At 49.6% G+C, this 23,939-nt stretch overlaps 1 protein-coding gene across 2 annotated transcripts in view; it reads left to right on the top strand.

The window, feature by feature from the left end:
- Positions 1-2,344: 2,344 nt before the first annotated feature.
- The window catches only part of Pafah2 (platelet activating factor acetylhydrolase 2), a 31,387-nt gene continuing 9,792 nt past the window's right edge, over positions 2,345-23,939 (top strand). Inside the window, exons 1-8 of one of the 2 annotated variants that reach the window (XM_021643307.2) lie at positions 2,345-2,496; positions 8,500-8,635; positions 9,587-9,740; positions 10,528-10,624; positions 17,439-17,507; positions 17,964-18,102; positions 19,251-19,364; positions 23,344-23,435. In XM_021643307.2, the coding sequence (XP_021498982.1) occupies positions 8,546-8,635; positions 9,587-9,740; positions 10,528-10,624; positions 17,439-17,507; positions 17,964-18,102; positions 19,251-19,364; positions 23,344-23,435 (755 nt within the window). In that variant the 5' untranslated portion in view covers positions 2,345-2,496; positions 8,500-8,545. Of the gene's footprint in view, positions 2,497-8,499; positions 8,636-9,586; positions 9,741-10,527; positions 10,625-17,438; positions 17,508-17,963; positions 18,103-19,250; positions 19,365-23,343; positions 23,436-23,939 lie in introns of those variants that run through there. The other variant, XM_060379332.1, reaches the window with a different exon arrangement.

The following is a 23,939-nucleotide window of genomic DNA, read 5'->3' as shown; positions in this document are numbered from 1 at the left end:
TAAAAGATACCAATCTGCTAATGTTTGCCTTTTTTCTCCATTCTTTCTTTCCTTCTTTCTTTCTCTCCTCCTCCTCCTTTTTTGTTTGGTTTTCAAGACAGGGTTTCTCTGTGTAGCCTTGGCTATAGACAAGGCTGGCCTCAGACTCACAGAGATCTGCCTGCCTCTGCCTCCCCAGAGCTGGGATTAAAGGCATATGCCACCACAGCCAGCCTCTTTTCTTCCTGGACAAAAAGGTTTTTATATGTTCCTGATCAAATATCCTTCAAGCTGGCTTAGGCACGGGAAAAAGGTTAGTGTTGGCATGGTAGCTGACTTGAAGGAAATCCTCCATTATTGGTGGTCAGCAAGCCTAGCTGGAGATAGATGATGGAGATAAACCGTCTCCAGACACCTCCTCTCATGACAAGGGGACTCTGTGTTGTTTGGAACAACTGCATGGCCTGGATCAGACAAAGAGAGCCTTCTCCAATCCTCACTAACACTTCTCTGTTCTGTGTCCACTGGCAGTGACCACAGCTTTAATTAAATCTGTGACTTATGTATTCCTGTTTCCACCCTTGCAATGACCTTATCATGGCTCCTGGAAGGACAGGAGGGGCAGTATGTTCCAGGAAGAGAGATGAGCCTGGAGGAACCTAGAGCAGGATTCCAGCCAATGATTCCAAGGGATGTGCAGATCAAGTATGCAGGACCGGTGGCCTCTGGGATCTCAGTTTTCTTCAGGACAGCCAAGACTACACAGAGAAAACTTGTCTGAAAAAAAAAATAAAAAGAAGAAGAAGAAGAAGAAGAAGAAGAGGAGGAGGAGGAGGAGGAGGAGGAGGAGGAGGAGGAGGAGGAGGAGGAGGACAAACAAACAAAAGACCTTCATCCTGGTTGATGCTACAAGGTGGTGAAGGCAAAAACACCCAGTAAGAAGTGAGAAGTCTGTAAATGTTCCAGCAACTGAGAGGAAGCCGAGGCGGGGTGGGATGCTGAGACTGAGCTGAAGCAGGCGGGAGTAAGGAGCTCACCAGGCAGGGAAGAGCACTTTGAGACACCTAGTCATGCTGAAGACCGCGGGGAACAGTGAGAACTCAAGGCATCCCTGGGTTGCTGAGGCTTTCATTGCATGTAGCTGGGGGTCCTGTCAGGAGGTAGAATGCCCTGGTGGAGTCAGGGGGCACTTAATCCCAGGGTAAGAAATTGGGACCTCATTCATTAGGTTGTAAAGAGCTGGGTTTTGTTTTGTTTTGTTTGTTTGCTTTTTGGGTTTTTGAGACAGGGTTTCTCTGTGTAGCCTTGGCTGCCCTGGATTCCTTTTGTAGACCAGGCTGACCTCAAACAGCGATCTGCCTGCCTCTGCCTCCCTGAGTGCTGGGATTAAAGGCATGTGCCACCATGATAGGCTGTAACGAGTGGTGAACATTTTGTGTGTGTGTGTGTGTGTGTGTGTGTGTGTGTGTGTGTGCTGTGTCAATGGTGGTATTTTGATGGAGTCTCAGAATGTAGTCTAGGCCCAGCCTCTGTGTTCTGAATGCTGGCACTACAGACGTATCCCAACACTTACGGTTTCTGAGTTTTTGGGATAGTCCAGTTTGGGTTGACATTCATAGTCCAGCCTTCACCTCCTGTGGCTCTGTAAGACTGAAGTCACGACATCTCATCTGAAATTTCCACACTCCCTGTACTGCTAAAATCCTTTCCTTTTGACCCATCTCTTCCTTTAAGTATCTCTAGACACAGCTCCCTTTCCCTAGCTTGGGCGGGTGCTTTTCAAGGCTCCCACACTTGTTGGGGTTCTCCCAACCCTTTCTGAATTCTGCTAACCCTAGAGACAATATCTTGTCCATCAGTGTGTCTCCAAAACACCCAGCACGGGGCCAATCAAATGGAGGTGAAGAGGGGAAGGAGGGTTGCGATGTGGACCCCAAGATCTCTCAGGTTCCTCCCTCTTCTCAGCTGAGTCTTCTGAGAACAATGGAAAATTCAAGGCGTCACCAGAAGCGGCGTGATGTGTCCTCAACAATCAGTCTCAGCTATTCACAGGAAATAATATCTACAGGGGCAGAACACAGCCTCCCATTATCACTCTCCCCGACAACAAAGTGAAGCCTGGAGGTTTCCAGGCACGCCTGGGAACTATGTGAGGACCGGCGAGGCGGAGGGTTATTTTCCAGCACTGGAACCCTCCGCTTGAGACGTTTCACCTCGGCTACTGCTCCTCAGACACCAGGGGGAGCAACCTCACCGCATCCCCAGCCTCGGTTGATTTGACACCGCCCACGGGTGTAGCCAGGAACCCTGGGAATTGTAGTTCTGGGAAATGACAAGGCGCTGTGCCTCGCGTTGCGCCTCGGGACTTGTAGTGTAACATAAGGCAGGAGCTAGGCTTAAGCTCGCACGTTAAGTGAGAGGAACTACCACTCCCAGAGGGCCACGGGCTCCTAGGCGGTGTCGGGTTTCCGTCGAGTGACCCTCGTGAGGTTGCTTTTGAGTGATCAGCGTGAGTGGGTAAGTTTGACAACAGCTCCAGTTCTTAACTGAGCTCTCCGAAGACTCTCATAGTCCAGCGTGGGGCCTTCTTTTCTCTCAGCTCCAGGATCTGCACGCTAATCTTTGCTCTTCATCGTCTCTGTTTCCTGTTCAGACAAGTCCCGTCCGAATCCATCCCGCACCTGAGCCCTCCCAGGGTCACCGCAGACTTGTCACTCGCAGGCCCCAAGATTCCCGCCGTGATTCTCACGTCCCTGAGCGCGGGCAGTTTTTTGAAATCTTTTGGGCTGCCCTCCACTCTTCGCTATCCTGGTTTCCATGCTGGTGGAGGAAGGCTTCCAAATTCTCCCGCGCACTGCTGTGAACTTGAAGTGCAGCAAAGAACTCTGCCTCACTGTCCGTGACCTTGGGCAAATCGCACAGGCTCTCTGGGCCTTTAATTCTCCTCCTGCTCCTTCTCCTCTTCTCCCCCCCCTCCCGTCTCCTCTTTCCTTCTTCCCTTCTCCTCCTCTCTATCACAGTGTATGGAAGTACTTTGTAAACTGCAAGGCCTCCACTAGCAACAGAACAGAGGTTCTCTTTGTGCCGCGTGTTGGTGCCCTAGAACATTCTCGTCAGGGCCACTTTTCTAGTTTTACTGCCTTGTTGCTCAATCCTGTCCCTTGAGCTCTTGATGTCTTCATCTAAGACCAGGTTATTTCTCCACTTCCTTCAGACCAAAGATCAGACAGGCCCGGAGACCATAGCCTTCAGAGAGCGGTGTCTGAAAGGAATCCCAAGAGGGTTGCTTATCTTGGACTCTGTCCTGAAATAGCCGGTGATGAAAAGTCCACAGGGCTGGCAGAAGGACAGAGCTGCAGTGAAAGCCCCATCCTTTCCCTTTGGGCTCCTCTGGGCCTCTTTAGTGGACTTTGGTAGGTGTGTCTCAGACAGGAAAAGCCTGGGAGAGAAGAATTTTTTTTGTCAAAGGGTCTATGCCCAGGAAAAATGGAAGCCGTCACCTGGGTATGTTGAAAGAGAGCCACAGCATTGCTGATTAGTTGCTGACGTTTTATGAGTAATGACAGTGGCCTTAGGCTGTATCAGTTTTCATAAACTACGCTTATGAAGTGTCCTTATTTTACATATAAGAAAGTTAGACTTGGGGTGGTCATATAGTCCGTTAAAATGATTATCTTTAGCTGCCCCATGGAGTCATAGTGTCTTCATTGTGCTAGACACTTTACACATATAATTTCAAAGCTCATGAGTAGCTGTAAAAGGCAGGTTTAGGGTTTAAGGCGTTTGTTGAAGGTCTCACAGCCGTGGCTCAGTGAGTAAGGGTGCTGTGTGGTCCTCCTCCCTGGGGGGCTGTTGGCCAGCAGCCCAGGAAGGCAAGAGGGCAGAAGACAAGGTGCAGAGCTTGGAAGGCTGGGAGCACCACGGGAGCACACACTCCGGGAGCCACTTCAGGGAGCTAGTTCAACTTTAATTCCAGAGAGCAAAGGCTATATACCCCTTGGGGAGTGAGTAGGGGCTCCAAGGATAGGTATACATTAATTGGTTAATACTGGGGCACTGTAAGGATGCTTGCTTTGCATTGAACGACATGCTTCTATCATAGGAATGGGAACACAGTACCTAATTATCCTAAAGGCGCAGGGAGGGGAGCGTTGTCAAAGGCCATATATCAAGTGTGGTTGGGGGGGGTCATGTCTAGAGTCACTCTGCAGATGAAGTCAGGCAGAGTGCAGGAGGCCCTGCTGGGAAGAGGGAGTCCTGTAATCCCGACCGGGGAGACTGCAGCCTCAAACAGCAGGGTCCTTCCAACAGTGCTGTCATGACTGATGACCTGAGTTCTATTCCAGGAACCCCAAGAGTGGAAGGAGAGAGACAATTCCTGCGGGTTGTTGTCTGACCTCTACCGGTGGTGTCATGGGACCCCTCAAATAAATAAATAAATAAACAATGATAAATATGGTTAAGCATATGACAACATTTATTTATCCATTTATTCATGCTTTATTTATTTATTTATTTATTTAGAGATCTTATAGGCAGCTGGTAAGTGGCAGAAATAGAATTCAAAGTCACCAAAACTTTTCTTTTCCCTCTGTCGCATAGAGCCTTGTTTTCTGATAAACATGACAATTAAAAAAAAAAATTGAGCTGGGGAGCTGGAGGGATGGCTCAGCAGTTAAGAACACTGGCTGTTCTTCCAGAGGATCGGGGTTCAGCTTCCAGGAGGTGAACAAAGAGATCTTGAACTTGGGGCCTGCTAGGCTGCACAGAGAGACCCTATCTCATAATAAGCAAGGAGAAGAATTGAAAGTTTTAAAAATCAAAACCAAAAGAAGACACAGTGAGGTCTTGCTGCCTGTGGAAAGCTTGTGACATACACTTTGTCATACAGATATAAAGAGGCTCTTTACCCCCTAGAGTTCCCATGAAGAGGAAAGGCATAAGTATGCAAAAGTTAAATGGCACTCGTTGGAGAAAGTAACTTTTAAAAACTTTTAATTTAGTCTGCATGCGGCTGGGTACCCGCGTGCCGTGGGAAATGTGAGGAGGTCCCGGGACAGTGTAGGGGGGCGGGAACAGGATTCCTCTCCTTTCAGTGTAGTTTCTGGGAATTGAACACGGGACATCAGGCTTGGAAGCTCCTTTGCCTCCTGAGCCATCTGGTCAGCATTAACCCATGTGTTTCCGGTGGCCAGGGCCATTCTCCCAGTGAGAGGATAGTGACCATCACAGGGTACACTCAGTGTTTGGTGCAGGTGTGTTTGAATGAAAGAAGAGACCCTCCCTCAGAGATTCTCAAATCCTGCTGGTCAGAAACACCCTGGAGTTGGGAGTGTAGCTCAGTTGTAAAAAGCAACCATTGGTTTTTTTTTTTGTTTTTTTTTTTTTTGTTGTTGTTGTTGTTTTTGTATTGTTTCGTTTTTTTTCTGCAAATGGAAGAAATACACTGTTAAGAGATCATGGGGCAATTGGGTTGTAGGTTCAGGAACCTCTGACATAGACCTCACATGGACTACTGTGAGAAGCTGGTGGCTGAGGCTGCCGCCCTAGGCCTAAGCCTAAGCCTGAGGCAGCCTGTGCTGGGAGTCCAGGTAAGGGAGGAGGCTGTGCTCAGCGCTGAGAGTCTGGAAGATAGGGGGTTGGGAACTTGTCCCAGGGAACTAGGAGGCCTCACTGGGCCTGGATGATAGAGAGACTCTGGACAGGCACTGTCATGAACTGTGGAGCCAAGGTGCACAATGGAACCCCCCTGACCGACCACCGTGGAAAATCCTGTGCTGTTTATGAGAAGTAAGGCTGGGTGTCTTTGTTGTAATTTGCAAGTGAGACTGACTTTTATTCCCCACTCTCCTCCTTCATGGGCATCAGTCAGCGTGAGCCAGGGGAATTCAGGCTGTTTTCAGCCTCAGTCTGGCCAGTTGTGTTCTTTAGGTTTTTATTCCCAAGCAGAATTTAACAGATGCTTAAAGCTTACAACCTCTTACAAGCTTGCTAGGATCATCAGGGTTCTGTACCTCCATGACTCTGAAATGTGCTTTCCTGAGGGGGGAAAATTCACTTTCCACAAAAATCCTAGTCACAGAACTCTCAACATTTGCCTCCCTTTTGCCTCCCCCCCTTTCCTTTGGTTCACAAATCTACACAGTTGCCATACCATACTCCTTTGTTTCTGTTTGTCTCACAATCACGGAACTCATCTAGATACGGGCTCAAGTCAGGTACTATGCGTTGTGCTTTAATTGCATGGTTTCATTTATCTCCATAGCAACCACAAGACTGATACAAATCCCTTTGTGCAGACACAAAATCAGGCTTAGAGATCAGGTTAACTTGCCCAAGCTAGGTGGCAAAAGAGCTGGGTCTCAGGCTTGGGTCTCTCGTGGGGAGAAAGCTTAGTTGCTAGGGTGCTTGTCCCACAGATAGGAGGAATTGAGTTCAGATCCTTAGAGCTCACATTAAGGGGAAAAAAGGCTGGGTGTGGTGGTACATGGCATTAATCCTTGCGCTCCGGAGACAGAGGCAGGTGGATCTGTGAGTTAGGGTTAGCCGGGTGTACATAGCAAGTTCCAGGATAGCCTGGGCTACATAGAGACACCCAGTCCCAGAGGGCAGTGAGATGGCTCGGTGGATAGAAACAAAGACTTGCTGCAAAGCTTGACTGAGTGAGTTTGGTCTCTGGACTCCCTCAGGTTGCCCTCTGACACCCACAACGCTGTGGCACCCACGCGTTTCCACGCACTAAAGAAATAAATGTAATTTTTAAGAAAGCCTACTTGGTGGTAGGCTGTAATCTCAATGATGGAAGGATGGGGAGAGCAGAGGCAGGCAGGTAGACCCCTGGAAGTCTCCGCGGGAGACCCCGTCTCAAACAAAAGGGTGGAAAGCATGTGAGAACGGACACGACGCTGGCCTGCACATGCGCGTGGATGCTCATACCCACCCCCACAAGAGCGTGGGAATTTGCACGCCCACGGCCCGTTCTCCCATTCTCCCCTTGCTGCGGGCACTAGCTGCCCCTCTGTGTCACACGCCCTTTCCCCGACGCTTTCTTTCCTTTCCTGTCTAACCCTGCTCTCTGCTCCCACGCTCTGGGGATGCTCTCTCTCAGAACTCCAGTGGCGTTTTATCTCTCTTTAATGACAGGATCTGCAGCTGCTTCGCTGTCTTGGGATCCACACGTGTCCTAGAGCTGCGGTCTTAGTTCTCCAGTGTGTGCCCCTGGACCCCGAGGGGGAACCGGCCGAGGCTCCTCCCCGTTCCCTCCGCCGGCCACGGAGCGGAGCTCCTCCTCTCCTGCCCCTCCCCCCTTTTGTAATACCGGGTGTCTTAAATAATTTGTACTGCCAAAGCAAAAGGGGGAAAAATGAATAGTAGAAAGAAAATTATTACCTCCCAGCATTAAGTAGAGTGGCTCTTTGGGCTGGGGCTCGTGGGGATTTTCTTCTGGACCAGGTGATGGGGCGATTGTGTGTGTGTGTTTAGTAACAGCTGGGCTGTGACCTTGAGCGGCTCATTGAGTCATTACCGGTGACTTCTTCAGTGATGCACGTGTGTGCACCAAGGCCGGAAGGATGATGGCAGGGAGCTCTGGCAGCAGCCATCCCCTAAGCTCACTTTTTGCCCAGACATGCTCTGGCTTGCACACCGATCCTCCCAGAGGAGGACTCAGAATAACGTCAAAACAAAACATGTGCGCCCAGGACCCTACCCGTGAGAGTGGTTTGGGCCGTAAGGAGTAGGATTCTAGATCTTGTTGCTTTAAGCAGGGTGGGTTATGGGTTAGACTCCCATAGCCAGGGTAACTGTCTTTGGCTTGGTTTGCTTGTTTGTAAAATTGGTCCTGATACTTACCTTCTCAGAGAGCTGTTGAGAGGTTTAGGTGAGGCAGTGTCTATGAGGGTCTTAGTACAGTGCTAGCAGAGGAATCGCTGGACCGCAGTGGACATTATTAGCCAGGGAAGGGTGAGGTCTGGGCTGTGATTGCTATGGCAGGTACTACTGGATGGATGCATGATCGGTGCAGTTGTCTGTATGTGTTAATCCCGAGACAGGGTCTCATGCATTCCACGTTCCCTTGAACTCCTAATCTCAGGATACCAGCTGCCCAGTGCTGGGGTTACAGCTGTTGCTGTGATGTTTATTGCCACAGCTGTTTTATGCAGTGCTGGGAATCGAACCCATGGCTTCTTGACTACTAGACAAACACTCTATCAGCTGAACCATACCCTTGAGGTGTGTAGGTTTTGAGGAATCTAAGGAGTAGCTCCATCTCCTCACCCCAACAGAAGAAAATGAAGCATACAGTCCCTAGGACTGGGAATGGAATGCAAGGCCCTGGCTTCCCTCCCACCACCGCAAAAGCAAATGTAAATGTTGGCAAAGTAGCAAGGGTAAATGATGTAGATGATTTGGTAAGTAGTTGGCAGGAGGGTCAGGGTGATAAGGATGCCAGGAAGTGGACAGCATTGGCACATGAAAAGCAACAGTCCAGCAAGAGGCTGTTGTATGCTCTGCCTTCAGCCAGCAAGTTCAGGAGCGCCCAGGCTTTGGTCCAGCTGGTGATAAGATGGGAGCCGGCCAGTCCATGTGCTTTCCACCCATCTCGGGACCCCACCACGTGGGCTGCACAGATGTGATGGAGGGCCAGAGTCTTGAGGTAAGTGTCCCAAGCTCTGCTGCTGTGCTGTGCCACAGCTGCCACCTGTATGGGGACTCTGCCACCACAGGTCTGAGTGTGTAATTCTTGGGTGCTAAGTTGCAGCTGGGCTGGGTTTCGGTCATCAGCCCTTAGGCCTGTCTTCCTCCCTTTTTAAAAATTCCTCTTTCAAATTCCTAGAACCTTCCCAATTGATGAGAGACTGAGTTCTTCCTACAGCGAGGAGGAGAGGTTGCCTCTGGCTTCAGAGGCAGCTCATAGACCCTTTCTCCTGTCTTGAGTACGAGCATCTGATCCATGAAAGGTTTTCCATCCCATCCTGATGTAGGCGAATGTGAGAAAGCAGGGTGGGCCAAGCACTAACGGCCTGACTCCACGCCTTGGTTGGGAGAGCAGTGTCTTTGTCTCCATATGTTTTCTACCTTTTCCTGACCCTCCTGCCAATCTCTAGGCTTTTCTTTTTCTCTGTTTCCTTCTCTTTTCAACATTCTGAGTTTTCTCATGTAGCTCAGGCTGGCCTCCAACTGGAAATGTAACCCAGGATGACCATAGGCCCTGATTCTCCCATCTCCAGGACTCCAGGCATGTACCACCATGGCCCAGCAAGTTCTTAGGATTTTGTTCCTGTGAGAGACACCCACTGCCTGGTAACCGCTCTTGTACTCCTGAGAGGCAGCCTGGAGGAATGGCCTGGCTGGCCCACTGCTGCCAACCTGTTCAACCTCAGAGCAGCACTCTAGTTCCCCTGTTCCACCAAGCCTGGGCCCACATGAGGTGCCCTTCCAGGGTGTAACTTGACAATTGGGAGAACAGAAGCCTTCTGATGTGCCAGCAACAACATTGCCTCTGGATCTGAGTGTTCTGGCATCCAGCCTGGCAGGTGCCCAGACTCCTGCTGACCCGCAATGCCTGGGCTTCTTGTCCCAGCATCTGCTCTCTTCTTTTCTCCAGGGGAGCCTCTTCCGACTCTTCTACCCCTGCCAAGCATCAGAGGAGAAGTGCGAGCAGCCCCTCTGGATTCCGCGCTATGAGTACTGCATGGGCCTGGCTGACTACCTACAGTATAACAAGCGCTGGGTGGGCTTGCTGTTCAACCTGGGAATCGGTAAGGCTGGCCTGTCCCTCTGGGTATCGGTAAGGCTGACCTGGCCCTGGGTGCTTTCCCGGTTGCCTGGTTGTGTCCCCAGGAGAAAACCAGGCAGACACCATAATTTTTTAAACTTGCACAGTCCAGTCCATGGTATGGAGAGATGGGAGAGAATTGAATGTGTGAGAATCTGGGTCATGGATTCAAATCCAGACTTGGTCATTTACCGGCAGTGGGACTTGGGCAAGTACTTGCCTGCCAGCTGTTGTAGAGGTGAGGTTCCAGGTGTATGTAGAAAGAACTAGAACCTCTTGTGCAGTGTTTGGGCATCAGATGGGGACGTGGTGCTGACTGATTCCTAAATCCACCATGCGTTCTTATCCACTCCGTAGATCACCCATTTTTGATTCAGTATAGGGGATCAAACCCAGGGCCTTATTCAAGGTAGACCAGTGCTTTGCCACTTACCACTGAACCACACCCCGCCAGCCATGCGCTCCACCACCACCCCAGCAGCTAGATTGGACATTCTTGGCTCCCATTGAACATCCGTTCTCCTGCAGCATGCCCTCTGGTCTTGTTCTCTCTACCCACTCTTAAGGCCCCACCCCAGGCGTTCCCCGTGGCCTTGCAGTTTCACAGATCTGCCCCAGATTTCTTCAGATGCCTCTTTAGGTCTTTTTTCCCTGGTGGTTCTGGAGCTGGGGGGAGGGTGCCACAAATGCCCATCCCTGCCTGTACGCAGGCTGCCCATGGGATTACAGTTAAGGGCAGCCAGAGATTCTACAGCCCGTGTCTCTGCCAGGATCTTGTCGCTTGCCTGTTAGCTGGAATGGCCCCTTTAAGACAAAGGACTCTGGATACCCTTTGATCATCTTGTCCCATGGCCTAGGAGGCTTCAGGTAAGAGCTTGTCCCTGGCCCTTGCCATGTCCCTCGCACTGTGGCTGTGTAACAGACATTTCGTCTGCCTGCCATCTTACTCCCCTTTGCCCCTTGGCAGAGCATTGGGCCCTGCTTCTAGAACAGGGCTTCGTAAGGTTTTCCACTTGTGACTCGCTTTTGCCTGACATTTTACATGACTACCCACTATTGAAGTTTATAAAATATACAGGTCAAACATTCACTGGTAAGAAATCATAAAAGAGTTGGATTTTAAAACAGATTTGGAGTTGGGCGTGGTGGCACATACCTTTAATCCCAGCACTCAGGGAAGCAGAGGCAGGCCAGCTTGGTCTATACTGGACAGCCAAGGCTATACAGAGAAACCCTGTCTGGGAGGAAAAAGAAACACACACACACATAAAACAACAACAACAAAAAAACCACGATGATTTGGTATTCATGTCATTTTACCACTCATTAAAAGCAAAAGCAAATTTGCATACTAATGAGATAGGTGTGCTCATTTATTTTTGTGCAAAGGATGGACCCTAAGCTGAACTTGTGATGCCATAAGGTCTAGAGGATCTTCAGCATTTTTCACAATTGATTGATTTTCAGTTTTATGATCGTCGATGCTGAGTATTCTGCTTCACATATATTCATAGCACAAAATGGCAGAAGTATGTTTAGGGCCATTTCAGAAATTGAAAATTCAGTTCTGTCTTGATCTCAAGCCAAGATCTACTTAACACTTTTTTTTTTTTAAACTCAAGTTAGCAACTCAGACACCAGTCCTTTTTTTTTTTTTTAAGCTTTATTTTTATTCTTTTTAATTGTGAGTGTGGGTCGTGTATCCGAGTGCGGTCATGCGCAGTAAGAGTAGGTGCCCACAGAGGCCAAAGGGGTCAGATCTGGAGCTACAAGGCAGCGGATATGGGTGCTGAGAATCAAACTCTGGTGTTCTGTAAGAGCAGCCTGTGCTTTTAACCACGAGCCATCATTAACCTGATACACAGGAATGGTGGTAGGAAGACGTGAAAAGCCTTTGTTTTCTGTGAGGAAGCCATCATGCTTTCATAAACACAGAGATCTTTGTACAGTAAAAACACTGCAGTTTGTGACACGTAATAGTATCAAATCCCCATCCAGGTGTCCCAGGTAGTCTTTTTGACACGGTGGGGCAGGATGGCGTGCACAGTCCACAGCACACGTGTGTGCAGAACCCAGGGCTGCAGAGAACTTTCCAGACGAGCCTGCGTAAGGCACGGTCAGAAATCAAAGGCTCCATCATGCCTTTGATTTTCAGTTAATCTCTGGTTATCTGGGGATGTGCCAGCCTGCACAGCCTAACCTCCCGTGGCCCTTGTGTCCTGAGTGGGACAATTGTAACACTCTGGGAGGCCGGATTTCACCATCTGCCAGCTGAGGCTGTGGCTTCCTCGTGCGGCTTGTGAGGTTTCAGTTGGATGGGTGCCTACTAGGTGCACAGCCATCTGATAACCTCTTTCACCAGATGTTGTGCAACTGGCTTCCCCTTCATAATTCAGTGTCCAGTCAGGATCACTCCCATGGCTTTTTCCGTCTACACCACGGGGTGTTACACAGCTTACAGTTGAAGCCTGCCTGTTCTCCCTTAAGTTTGTCAGTGAGCTCTCGGTCGTCTGTTCGTCCGTGAGCATACACGTCTGGTGTCCATCCCAGAGTGCCACACTCTCAGAAGCTGCCAACTCTCCGACTTTTGTCCACACCATAGCCTGGTAGATCTGTTTTAAAGCTGGCAGAGTGGTGGCTCACGTCAGTCATTCTGGAGGGCAGAAACTGGATGGTCCTGAGGTCAGGCCAGTGTGTATTGTGTGTTGATACCCTGTCTCAAAACAAAATGGGAAAACAAGCGCAAATCCCCTCTTGCTAGTCGACTGCCTTGAAGAGTGCTTGGCAGGTCGTGGTCTTGGTAAATATTTGTGGAGTACATGAATGTTCTTCTATATGAAACCATGAGTGTTCTAAATGAAATTTCCTTCCTTCCTTCCTTCCTTCCTTCCTTCCTTCCTTCCTTCCTTCCTTCTTCCCTCCATCCATCCCTCATTTCTAGAAGGTGTCAGATCCTCTGGGCCTGGCATTATAAATGGTTGTGAGTCACCATGTGGTTGCTAGGAACCACAAACTTGAGTCCTCTGGAAGAACAGACAGTGCTCTTAATCACTGAGCCATCTCTCCAGCCCCCTAAATGAAACATCTTAATAGCTTTTAAAAGCTTGAGCTGGGGGGATGGGGGGGTGGCACATGCCTTTACTCCCAGCAGAGGCAGAATCAGGAGGATCTCTGAGTTCGAGGCCAGCCTGAGCTACAGAATGAGTTCTATAACAGCCAAGTCTACCCAGGGAAACTGTCTCAAAAAACAAACAAACAAACAAACAAACAAACAAAAAACCCTTAATTGCATTTTAAATTTTCAATTATTGAAATTAGAGGTGTGCACTGACCCCTCTATAAGGCTGAGTTTTCAAGTACTATTTGTACTTCTCAATACTTAATATAATGACAGCATATTTATAAATGATTTGTGTTTTGTTTTGTTTTTTAAACAAAATTCCAAATGTTAGATTATTTTACCAACAAAGACTCAGAAGCCAGGTGCTGGGATACTACCTCAGAGAGGCAGAGAAAGCACACTGCTGACCTTCCTCCTCAGCAGACATCCCAGGAGAAAGCACTTCCGGATCATCTCATGTCTGAGAAAGAGCCAAAAGTCCATTTTTCTTTCTTCTCCACAGTGTCTTAGATACCTTTCTCTCAATGTCCCTCCTTTAATCTCTGTCAGCTGGTTTATTGATCTGCCTCTTGATCTTGGGTTATTTTTATTTAATCCTATTTACAGAAAGCTCTTGGATTAAAGGTGTGTGCTAGGGCTGAGCCATACCACAAGTATTTGTTTACAGTAAACAGAAAGTTCTTGGGTTAAAGGTGTGTGTTAGGGCTGAGCCACACCAAACAAGAAACTTTTTTTTTTTTACAGTTCACAATCTCAGAGGTTCACAATGGGATTAAACAGCCTGCAACTGATTTGTTCTACGTGTGTGTGTGTGTGTGTGTGTGTGTGTGTGTGTGTACATGAGCACAGATGCCTGAGGAAGACTGAAGAGCCTCAGATCCCCTAGAGCTGGAGTTACAGGTGGTTGGTTGTGTGCCTCCTGATGTGAGTGCCAGGAACTAAATTTGGGTGCTTTGCAAGCGCAGTCCCTCTTGGCCGCTGAGGCACCCCTACAGTGTGTTTATCTCTTGTATAACTATATTCCAGTGTCTTGTCTTCCTTGCTAGACTGTAACCTCTGTGAAGACAGATACCTCCTGTTTTTTGCCCCCCAGTGCCTGTGACAGTGTCTGGAAGTCATGGTTTCCCTGTAAATGCTCATTCCCAAAGGAACACAGGGCTGTTTTGCTGGATTCTCACTCATTCAGCCAACCTCCATACGCACCAATCTCTGTCACCCTCCTGGCACAAAAGGAAAGTGGGAAATTTGGACGTACACACACCCAGAAGCCCCTCACCCTAGAGGAGCTGACATACAGACAAACACAACTAGGGTGTGGCCGGAAGTGGAGAGTAGGTGTGAGGATAAGGCTGGGGAGGCGAGCATGTGGTTTCTGATGGTTCCTTTTGTAGTGAACTGAAAGCCTGCTTTGAATAGAAGAGTTCCTGCCTTCAGAGCCTGTGTGTGTGTATGCGTGTATATGTGTGCATGTTTGTGTTATGTGCTAGCCTAGCAGAAAGAACTAAGGAGACACTCCCTTGCCACCCACGCCACCCACAGCTGTGCTGGACAGAGCAGTGACCAGGTGACCTGGGTGGCTCTTTTGAGGAAGCTCCGTTGGGTGCCTTTCCTCAGTAGACCAGAGTGAGCCTGTGCAGACATCCCTCCTTAACCGCGAGTGAAATTCCAAGAGAAGGGAAAGAACGGGACCAGAGGACAGTTTTGTCTGTAGCTTCTTTGGTTAATTTCACCTTGAAGTCCTTCCCTCGTTGCAGGGAGGAGCATATAGATACTGCCCAACTGGCTCCCAGAATGCCCCTGTTCCCTGAACAGCCCTCTGCAGTAGGCAGACAGGAGCCACTGGGCCCTGAGTAGCAAGCAGCAACTGTCTTCATCACACAGCACACACCAGGAAGGGCTCCAACGCCTCTCTGGAGACATGGAAGGACACTGAAAGGAAACTTCAGAAACTGACTTTCCCGTCTGAGTTAGAAAAGTATATTTAACAGAAAACACCAAGTTAACTAAAACATTCCTTCCTTCCCTGGGGTCCTGGTGCATGCCTGTACTCTCAATACCTGAGAGGAGGAGACGGGAAGCATGACTGTAAATATGGCGTGCACTATAAAAGAAGAAAACAGCACTAACCAACCAACAAAACTTCTTTATCTCTCTCAGTTAAAGCAAGCTAGAAGGGCTGGGCACAGTGGCACCTGCCTGTAACCCTAGCACTTAGAGAATAGAAGCAGGAAGATCAAGCGTTCATCTCCTGCGGAATAGTGAGTTCGAGGCCAGCCTGGGCACATAAAACTCTGCATCAAAACACTGAAAAACCAAGGTGACGGGGGAGCCGGAGGTAGACTGTTAGGGTGGCTGTTACAGTTACATGAATGTAACAGAAAACCGAACTTCGATAATCTTGCTCTGTTGTATGTGGCTTCCATTCTAACGTCACCTCCTGACCCAGGGTAGCTGCTTTTATTCCAGCCATTACATCTGCATCCCAGGCAGTAGGAAGGGGGAACTCTGCTTTTTTAAGGAAAATCTCCTGGCTAGTTCTGTGTAACACAGCTGTGGGCATCTCCTTTGTTAGAGCCATTTTGGTCTATTCTAGGCTGTCAGCTCCATGTCAACACCATAACATGCTTCAGGTGTAACATACAAACCAGACTCCAAAGGCTGCACAGGAGTCAAAGAATAGAGTAATATTTCATTAATTAAAAATTTAATTATATTTTAAATTACAGTGGGTTACGTAGGTTACAATAGTTAAATAAGGTAAAAATAGGTATAATAGGCCATTACAGCTTAAATAAAACATATTAGTAACATTAATCTGATTTTCTTACTTTAAAAAACAATTTTAGTTTTGTGTGTCTGCATGTGTGTATATGCACATTTGTGCAAGTGCCCACTGAGGCCAGAAGAGGGCCTCAGCTCCCTTGGAACTGGAGCTACAGGCAGTTGGAGCAGCAAGTGCTCTTAACAGCTGAACCATCTCTTCCCCTCTATGTTTCTTGTTACTTGTTGTTTCGAGACAAGATCTTGATGCATAGACAAGGCTAGCCCTGAACTGATCCGACCATCATGTGTCAAGTGCTTGGATCATATGTGTACACTAGCATGCCGGCTTGCCTTCTTTCCTCCCTCCATCCCTTCCTTCCTCCCTTCTTCCTTTTTTTGACAGGATCTCATGTAGCCCAAGCTGCTGTATACTCGCTATGTAACTAAGGATGACCTTGAACTCCTGAAATGTTTGCCTCTGCCTTCCAAGTTCTGGAGATTATAGTTATGTGCTACCACAACTGGCTAAAAAAAACATTTTGAAGCTAGTGCCTTGTACGTGCTAGGCAAGTCTTCTGCCACTGAGCTACAGCCCCTGTCTTTTTTTTTTTTTTTAATGTGTATAGATGTTTTGCTCACGTTTGTTTGTGTGTCACATGTATGCAGTATCTGTGGAGGCCAGAAGAGGGTCCTGGATCCTCTGTAACTGCAGTTATAAGCGGTTGTGAGCCACCACGTGGGTGCTGGGAGTCAAGCCTGGGTCCTCCAGAAGAGCTGCCAGTGTTCTAAACTGCTGAGCCAGCCCCACAGCTACCCCTTTTTAACTTTTCAAAACATTAATATGACTACTTGAAAATTTTAAATTACTCTGATTTGTATTTGTGTTTAAAATTTATTATTATCATATATTGTATATGTGGACTCATTTGTGGAAGGCAGAAAATAATTTTGTGAAGTAAGTTCTCACCTTTCACCTATTTTGTGCATTCTGGGGATCAAATTCAGGTTGCTAGGCCAGTGAGGCAAGTGCCTTTACCTGATGAGCCATCTTGCCAGTCCTTTCGTGGTTTTAAGAAATATTTATGCTAAGCCTTGTGACACACGCCCTTAATCCCAGCACTCAGGAGACAGAGGCAGGCAGCTCTTGGTGAGTTCAAGGCTAGCCTGGACCACATACGTAGAGAGTTCCAGGCCAGCCATGGCCACACAGTGAGACCCTGCTCAGTGGGTTACAGGATTGCTGTGTAAGCCTGACACTGACTTGAGTTGGATCCACAAAACCCATTTAAAATCTGCCCATGGCCACACACACCTGTCATCCAGTTCGGGGGTGGATGAGACAGGAGGCTTCCTGGATCTCTCTGGCCAGCTAGTCTCACAGAAGTGAGGTGGTCTAGGTTCAGTGGGAAACCCTGTCTCAAATGATGATGATGATGATTAGAAAGAAGCAAGTGCTAGAAAGACACCTGACAACATGGCCTTCACATGCAGACACACGTGTGCACACTCGTTAACACGCTGGAACACATGCATATGCACATACATTAGAACAGTCGGATTCTGTCTGGGGTTGGGGTGGCTGACTCAGTTGGGTGGAAAGGCTCATCAGTTTGAAGACTGGCCTGTAGACACACACCGGAGGACTCTAGAGCCCTGGGGGGACAAGGGCTGCATGACTGGGGAAAAGTGCTTGGGAGGGCCATCATGACACCTTCTTAGCCAGTCTTTTGAGGTGGGCCTGCTGGAGGGTGGTGAAGCTGGGCCGTGGTTTTGATCTCGTCTCCCTCTGACCGCCAGGACGCTGTACTCAGCCTTCTGCATGGAGCTGGCCTCCCGTGGCTTTGTGGTGGCTGTCGTGGAGCACAGGTGAGAGGTTGCTGATGCTCGAGGTCTGTTGGACGCCTGTGGGGAGCTGGGAATAGGCCAGTCCCCTGCCCGTGTGTTACATCTTTTTCTAGTTTAGTGCACAGAGCCGGGGCGTGAGACCCACACACACTAGCAAACACTATCCCTGAGCTACATCCCTAGCCCCAATGTATTATTTCTAATAACCATTCAAAACAGTTATATCCACTTAAAAGAACAGAACACCAAGGTTCAAAGATGTCCGGTAGCTGGCTGAAAATCACACAGCTGCCTCTGGACCCAGACCCACGCCTGTCCCCTGACAACCCACGTTTTCTCTGCTCTCCTTTGCGGCTGCCGATCTAACCTACCAGCCAAGCAGAGCGGCTGCGGGTCATGGTTGGGAGGGAGGCTTGGGGGCAGGGGGGAGGAGCTCACCGTTGCCTCTTCTTCTCTCTGCTGGCATGTGTGGGTCAGGGACCAGTCAGCTGCGGCCACCTACTTCTACAAGCAAAACTCACAGGAGTGCCAGTCTGCTGAACCGCTGGAGGAGGAATGGATCCCCTTCCGGCAGATCAAGGAAGGAGAGAAGGAATTCCACGTTAGGAATCCCCAGGTAGTCCTGTGCCCGTTGGCATAGTCACAGGACTGTGATCAGAATCTGAGGTAGATTCGTGGCCACTGGCATGGTTGTGGTGCTGGTCCCGTGGTTTTCATCTCTCCAGCAAAATACCAGAAGTAATTAACTTAGAAGAGAGCACTGGTTTTAGCTCTCAGTTCTGGAAATAGCAAGCCAAGGTCAGAAGGACCTATTGCCCTGGGCCTCTAGGAAGCATCTCAGATGGCGGGGAGCTGGGTGGGTTGCTGGCATCCCACAATCCCTTTTCAGGGCAGGTCTTCAATGATGTAAAGACCCCTCACTAGATCCCACCTTCTAAAGACTCCATCTTCTGTGAGGACCAGGTCATTAATGTGGACCTTCAGCCAACCACAAGCAAGAGAACTATTGTTCTCTCTCAGAGGCCTCAGCATAGTGGGTCTGAGCTCACCACATCCGTGGGAATAAATCAGGTTTGAATCACAGGACTCTTGCAGTTGTGCGTAAAGTCCAGCCACATAGGTGGCAAGGGAGCCGATGGTCTCATTCAGGCAGGGCAGGGAGAGTGAAACCTGGTGCAGCCTCACAGCCACGGGCACTTAGAGGACCACCTCCTGCAGGCTGGCTTACCTTCTCCCACCAGCTGTGACTTTGCAGATGTTTAGCTCATCGACAGAGGATAAGGCTCCCTGTCCTTCATTCCAGAGCCAAGCTCATATTGAAAATTCCCGGTCCGGGGAGAAAGGCAAAATGAAAATTCCCACCCAAATCCATTGTCAGATTGTTAGGGGAAGGCTGGAGTTGGGGACAGTCCTTAAAAGGAGAGACTAATGGGAGAAGAGCAGGCAAAGGCAGCAGCCTGTGTTGTAAATGGGCAAGTCGAACCATCCAGGCTTGAGAACAAGAGCACTCACCATGCCTTGTGTTTGCAAAGTGCTCTCATCTGGCCATCCCGAGGGCCCTGTGAGGAGGCAAGCACAACCTGAACTCCTGGGCCCGCTCACGATGCTGTCAGGTGAACCTGTGTGAGCTGCAAGGGCCATGGCCTGTGTGCTAAGACACTGTGGGCAGACCTGCTCTCCCACTGCCACCTGCATGGGCTTGTGGGGACCTGAGGGTAACACTGTGTGGCCCTGGGATGCTCCTGCAGACCGGCTATGTTACAGGTGCACCAGCGGGTGAGAGAGTGTGTGCGGGTGCTGCGGATCCTGCAGGACGCCTCTTCCGGGAAGACTGTCCTCAATGTCTTCCCTGGTGGATTGGACCTGATGACCCTGAAGGTATGGCAACAGTTAGGATGACCCAGAGTGACACATTCCCCACAGCCTTGCCGGCTCACACAGCTGGCAAGAGCACAGGCTGGCTTCAGGCTAGCGCTGTGAGGTCCAGGGTCTCGGGCCTGTCGGCTCTGTGCGCTTACCTCCCTTCTCTGGGCTCAGTTTCCCTGTGCGCGTGTGGCCTTTATTCTCACCAGCCTCCAGGCAAGAAAGAGTTGCTAGAAACCCAGGCCTGTGGCTGAACAGCCCCAGAATCAAACAGCAAAGAGCCTCTTAGCTTCTAGGCTGTGGCCTTGAGTAGAATGCATGGTCCGAATGGACCAGTCACTGTGCCCGAGGGAGAGGATATTTGGGGTGGCCTGTCTAGGTGTGTCACCTTCCCGGTCAGAGGAGCTGGAACACCAGGACTGAGGGCCCCAGTGTACCACACGGCTGGAGGAGAGTTCCTTCCCCTAATCATGGTGTTGAGGAGCAGCCACCTGTCTATTGCAGGCCATTGGCCAAGAAGGTTTCTGAGAGGGTCCCAAGACTCCTCCCTGAGGGCATGACACTGTCCTGGCTCGGGAAGTGGTGACGGAGAGGTGTGGCTTCTATCTTCCAAAGCCCAGACTTTTCTCCCCTGATCTTTCTAATATCAAAACAAAATGTGGTAGCTTTTTCTTTTTCATTCACACACATACATACACGCAGAGTGAATGAGTCAGTACCTCTGCACATCGGATGAAGAGAAGCATGGAAATGGCTAAGAACCCACAAACAGAAAATGGGGGAGGCTGGAGAGATGGCTCATGGTTAAGAGCACTGGCTGCTCTTCCAGGGGACTCAGGTTTGCCGGGCACGGTGGTCTGTGCCTGTAGTCCCATCACTCAGGGTGGCAGAGGCAGGCGGCTCTCTCTGTAAATTCGAGGCCAGCCTGGTCTACAAATCGAGTCCAGGACAGCCAAGGCTACACAGAGAAACCATCTCAAAAAACCAAAACAAACAAAACCAGAGGACTGGGGTTTGATTTCCAGCGCCCACATGGTGGCTCATAACCATCTGAAACTCTAGTTCTGGGGGATCCATTGCCCTCTTCTGGCTCCCATGAGCACCAGGCACATTAGTGTATAGACATTCACACAAGCAAAAATACCCATGCACATAAAATAAGGTTAAAACTAAAAAAAGAGAAGAAGATGGTGGAACCAGCTTTAAATGGGACTCTTGTTCCCAAAGCCTCTTTATGTCTCAACACCTCTTTAAAGACACATGTGCCTGTGGGCAAGGCGGAACCTGGGCCCTGGTGGGCGTTAGTGACTACTTGCTGAGTGGAGAAGTAGGTCCCGTCCCCCACCCCGCCCCCGTGCTGGAGTCCAGACCGACCTGCCTGAGATCCAAGCCCGGCACTGAGGAGCAGCGGCCGTTGTCCAGGTGGACCCCGAGGAAATGGGCGATCAGCCAGCTGAGCAAACCTCACGTGAGACCTGTGGATCCCAGCATCCGCTACCCCCCTGTGAGGGAGTTAGCCTCCTCCACAGCCGAGGAAGGCAGTGTGTCAGAGCTGTCAGCAGCACAAATGTGCGGTTTTTCTCTCCTTTTTTTTCTTATTTTTTGATCCAGAAGTTTTTAGTCCAGTGTTTCGTATGAGCTTTACTGTTCCTGATAGCAGACAGTGGGGAGGAGCTGACATGTTCCTCTAAGGGCCACAGGGAATGCTAATTGCTGGGCACAGAGACCTCTCTCAGGGGCTTCATTCAATAGAAACATCTTTCTCCTGTGTACTGTCCTCAGGGTGCAAGAGGCAGTCCAGGGATCCAGGCTCCTTTCAGAACTGAGATTCAATTTAGAGCTTGGCCCAAGCTAGAAAGCCACTCTACCACCGAGCCACACCCCCGCCCGGGGCTCCATTCACCTGCCGGCTCTACCCTCCTCACTCTTGAACCCACGTGTGCTACAAACATTAGGCCAGCAGAAAGGCACAGGCAGGGAGTCCCTGAGAGCTTTTATAGATGTACTTGGAAGTTAGACTTTTAAATATATATACATGTAACATATATACATATGTAAATTTAAATTATATATGAACGTGTATCTGCGTTTGGGCATGCGCACACGAGTGCAGAAGCCAGAGGTGTGGGATTCCCTCGGAGCTGGAGTTACAGGGTTGTGAGCTCCCTGCTTGGGTTCTGGAGGTCAGACCCCAGTCCTCTGCAAAAGCAGCAAGTGTTCTTAACCCCAGAACCATCTCTTCTCCAGCTTTGGAAGTTAGGCTTTCGCTCATGCTGTTAGCTAGGACTCAGTCTCAGGGAACTGCAGAAAGCTGGTCCAGCCGTGTGTCCGGAGATTTGGTTGAGCAGCCAGCTGTCTATTTCCGAGTGATGTCAAACGTAGCTGTGGGGAAGGACAAGCAGCGCCAGCTCTGTACTAATACTGCTGCACACAGACAAAGAGACGCTGGCGGGAGGAGCTCTTTGGGAAGAGCAACAAGTGTGCGCTTGTCTGTGCAGCCGCTGTGAAAGGCCGCTGGTTCAGGGCAGGAAGCAGGCTGCGGTAGGAAGGAAACTGTGGGTGGGAGGCCTCTCCACAGAGCTGATTCGGAGGGGTACGGACACAGTCACGTGTGTTTAAAAAGCTGAAGAGCCCATCCGCCTCGAGTGCTCCTCCCGGCCCAGGGGCAGAACGGATGCACACCCCGGCCTAGAAGTTGAGGAGAGCAAGGCCTCTGCGCAGAGCCTGGCACACAAAGCCTGGAGAGATTTTCCCAGCTCCCTAGGAGGCATCCGAGGTGGCTTTTTATAAAAACCATGCCCTGAAGACTGGGAACAACCAGAAATGCACACGGAGCAGTCAGGGCGCACAAACTCTCCCCTGGGCTGTAGACAAAAATCAGGGCAGAGGAAGTAGACCCTGAGTTGCTTTCTGCACAGGCGGTTATTGCTCTAGGGCAAAATGGAGGGCAGTTCCCTGTGCTTCCCGCTGTGTTCGCTGAGGCACCCCAAGGACCAGCTTGTGAGGCAGGAGCTGTAGGGCAGCACTTCTCAACCTTCCTAGTGGTGCGGCCCCGTGCTGTGGTGACCCTGAGATGAAGTTATTCTGTTACTAGTGTAATTTCGAGACGGTTAAAATCTTTTTGGAGGTAGAGGGTTACTGGGGTTCGCGACCCCCGGGTTGAGAACCACTGCTGTGCATGGAGGGGCTGCTTCTCAGAGGGTGAGCTGGTGGAAGTCTGGCAACTTCTGTCTGCCTGGGTACTCGCAGGTGTGTGAATGCCTGCCCTCCTCAGAGAGTAGCATTGGCAGGAGGATTACAAAGTCAAGAGCCAGAGTGGTGGCACATGCCTTTAATCTTAGCACTTAGAGGCAGAGAGAGAAGCATCTCTGAGTTTGAGGCCAGCCTGGGCTATCGAATGAGTTCCAGGACAGCCGGGGATGCAGAGTGACTCTGTCTTAAAACAAAACAAAGAAAAAGAGCAGATATAAAGCACAATCCTTTAAAGGTCGATCACACCAGAGGTCAGATCTCCAGGACAGAAGGTCTCTGCCATGCTGGGTGTTAAACCCAGAGCCTTTATGTGCTGAGTGTGCTCTGCCACTGAGCTACACCCCAGAGGTTCCTTTTTAAAATGTATTTATTTTAAAATTTTATGTGCATTGGCGTGAAGGTGTCAGGTGCCCTGGAACTGGAGTTGTAGACAGTTGTGAACCACCATGTAGGTGCTGGGAATTGAACCCAGGTTCTTTGGAAAAGCAGCGAGTGCTCTTAGCCATGGAGCTATCTCCCCACCTCCTGAATTTTTTTTTTCAATTATGACAATGTCTCACTGTATAGGCCAAGCCAGGCTTGAAATTGCCATCATCCTGCCTGAGAATCAAGCTAGTAGGGTACCATGCTCCAGCCAGAGGCTCAGATGGTGCAGCTTTAGCTGGCATCATAGCTCACTTCATTCCCTTGCAGCTGCTTCTCTGTGAGTGTCAGGCTCGGCTAAGTTCTCTGCTTTCCTCAGGGCAGCATCGACATGAGCCGTGTGGCTGTGATGGGACACTCGTTTGGAGGAGCTACAGCTATTCTTGCTTTGGCCCAGGAGGTCCAGTTTCGGTGAGTGCCAGTGATGCTGTTGTGGTCAAGCTTCATGAGCCGTTCGTTCAGCCAGGATGTGTTACACGGGGTTGTGTTCTGGGCCCTCTGAAGGGCTGGGGATTTAGTGGTGATCAGCAAAGATCACCACTTAATGCAGTGAAGAGGGTAAGAGGTGCAGAACACACACACATACCTCTGCACTCTGGAGGCTGAGGCAGGAGGAGCACAGAGTTCAAAGCAAGCCTAAGAAAGACCTTACTTTTATTTTTAATTTTATTTTTTTCCAAGACAGAGTTTCTCTATGTAGCCCTGGCTGCCCTGGAATAAACTCTGTAGACCATGCTGGCCTCCAACTCACAGAGATCTGCCTGCCTCTGCCTCTCGAGTGCTGGGATTGCAGGTGTGTGTCACCACTGTGGCACAAGACCCTATCTTAAAAAGTAAAATGGAACACAATTAAATAATTTTTAAAGTATATTTTATTTATTTATTTTATGTGTACGGTGCTCTGCTACATGTATG

Source organism: Meriones unguiculatus, chromosome 3, assembly GCF_030254825.1.
Source record: "Meriones unguiculatus strain TT.TT164.6M chromosome 3, Bangor_MerUng_6.1, whole genome shotgun sequence".
Classification (NCBI taxonomy): Eukaryota; Metazoa; Chordata; class Mammalia; order Rodentia; family Muridae; genus Meriones; species Meriones unguiculatus.
This window is presented reverse-complemented; position numbering and strand designations above follow the sequence as displayed.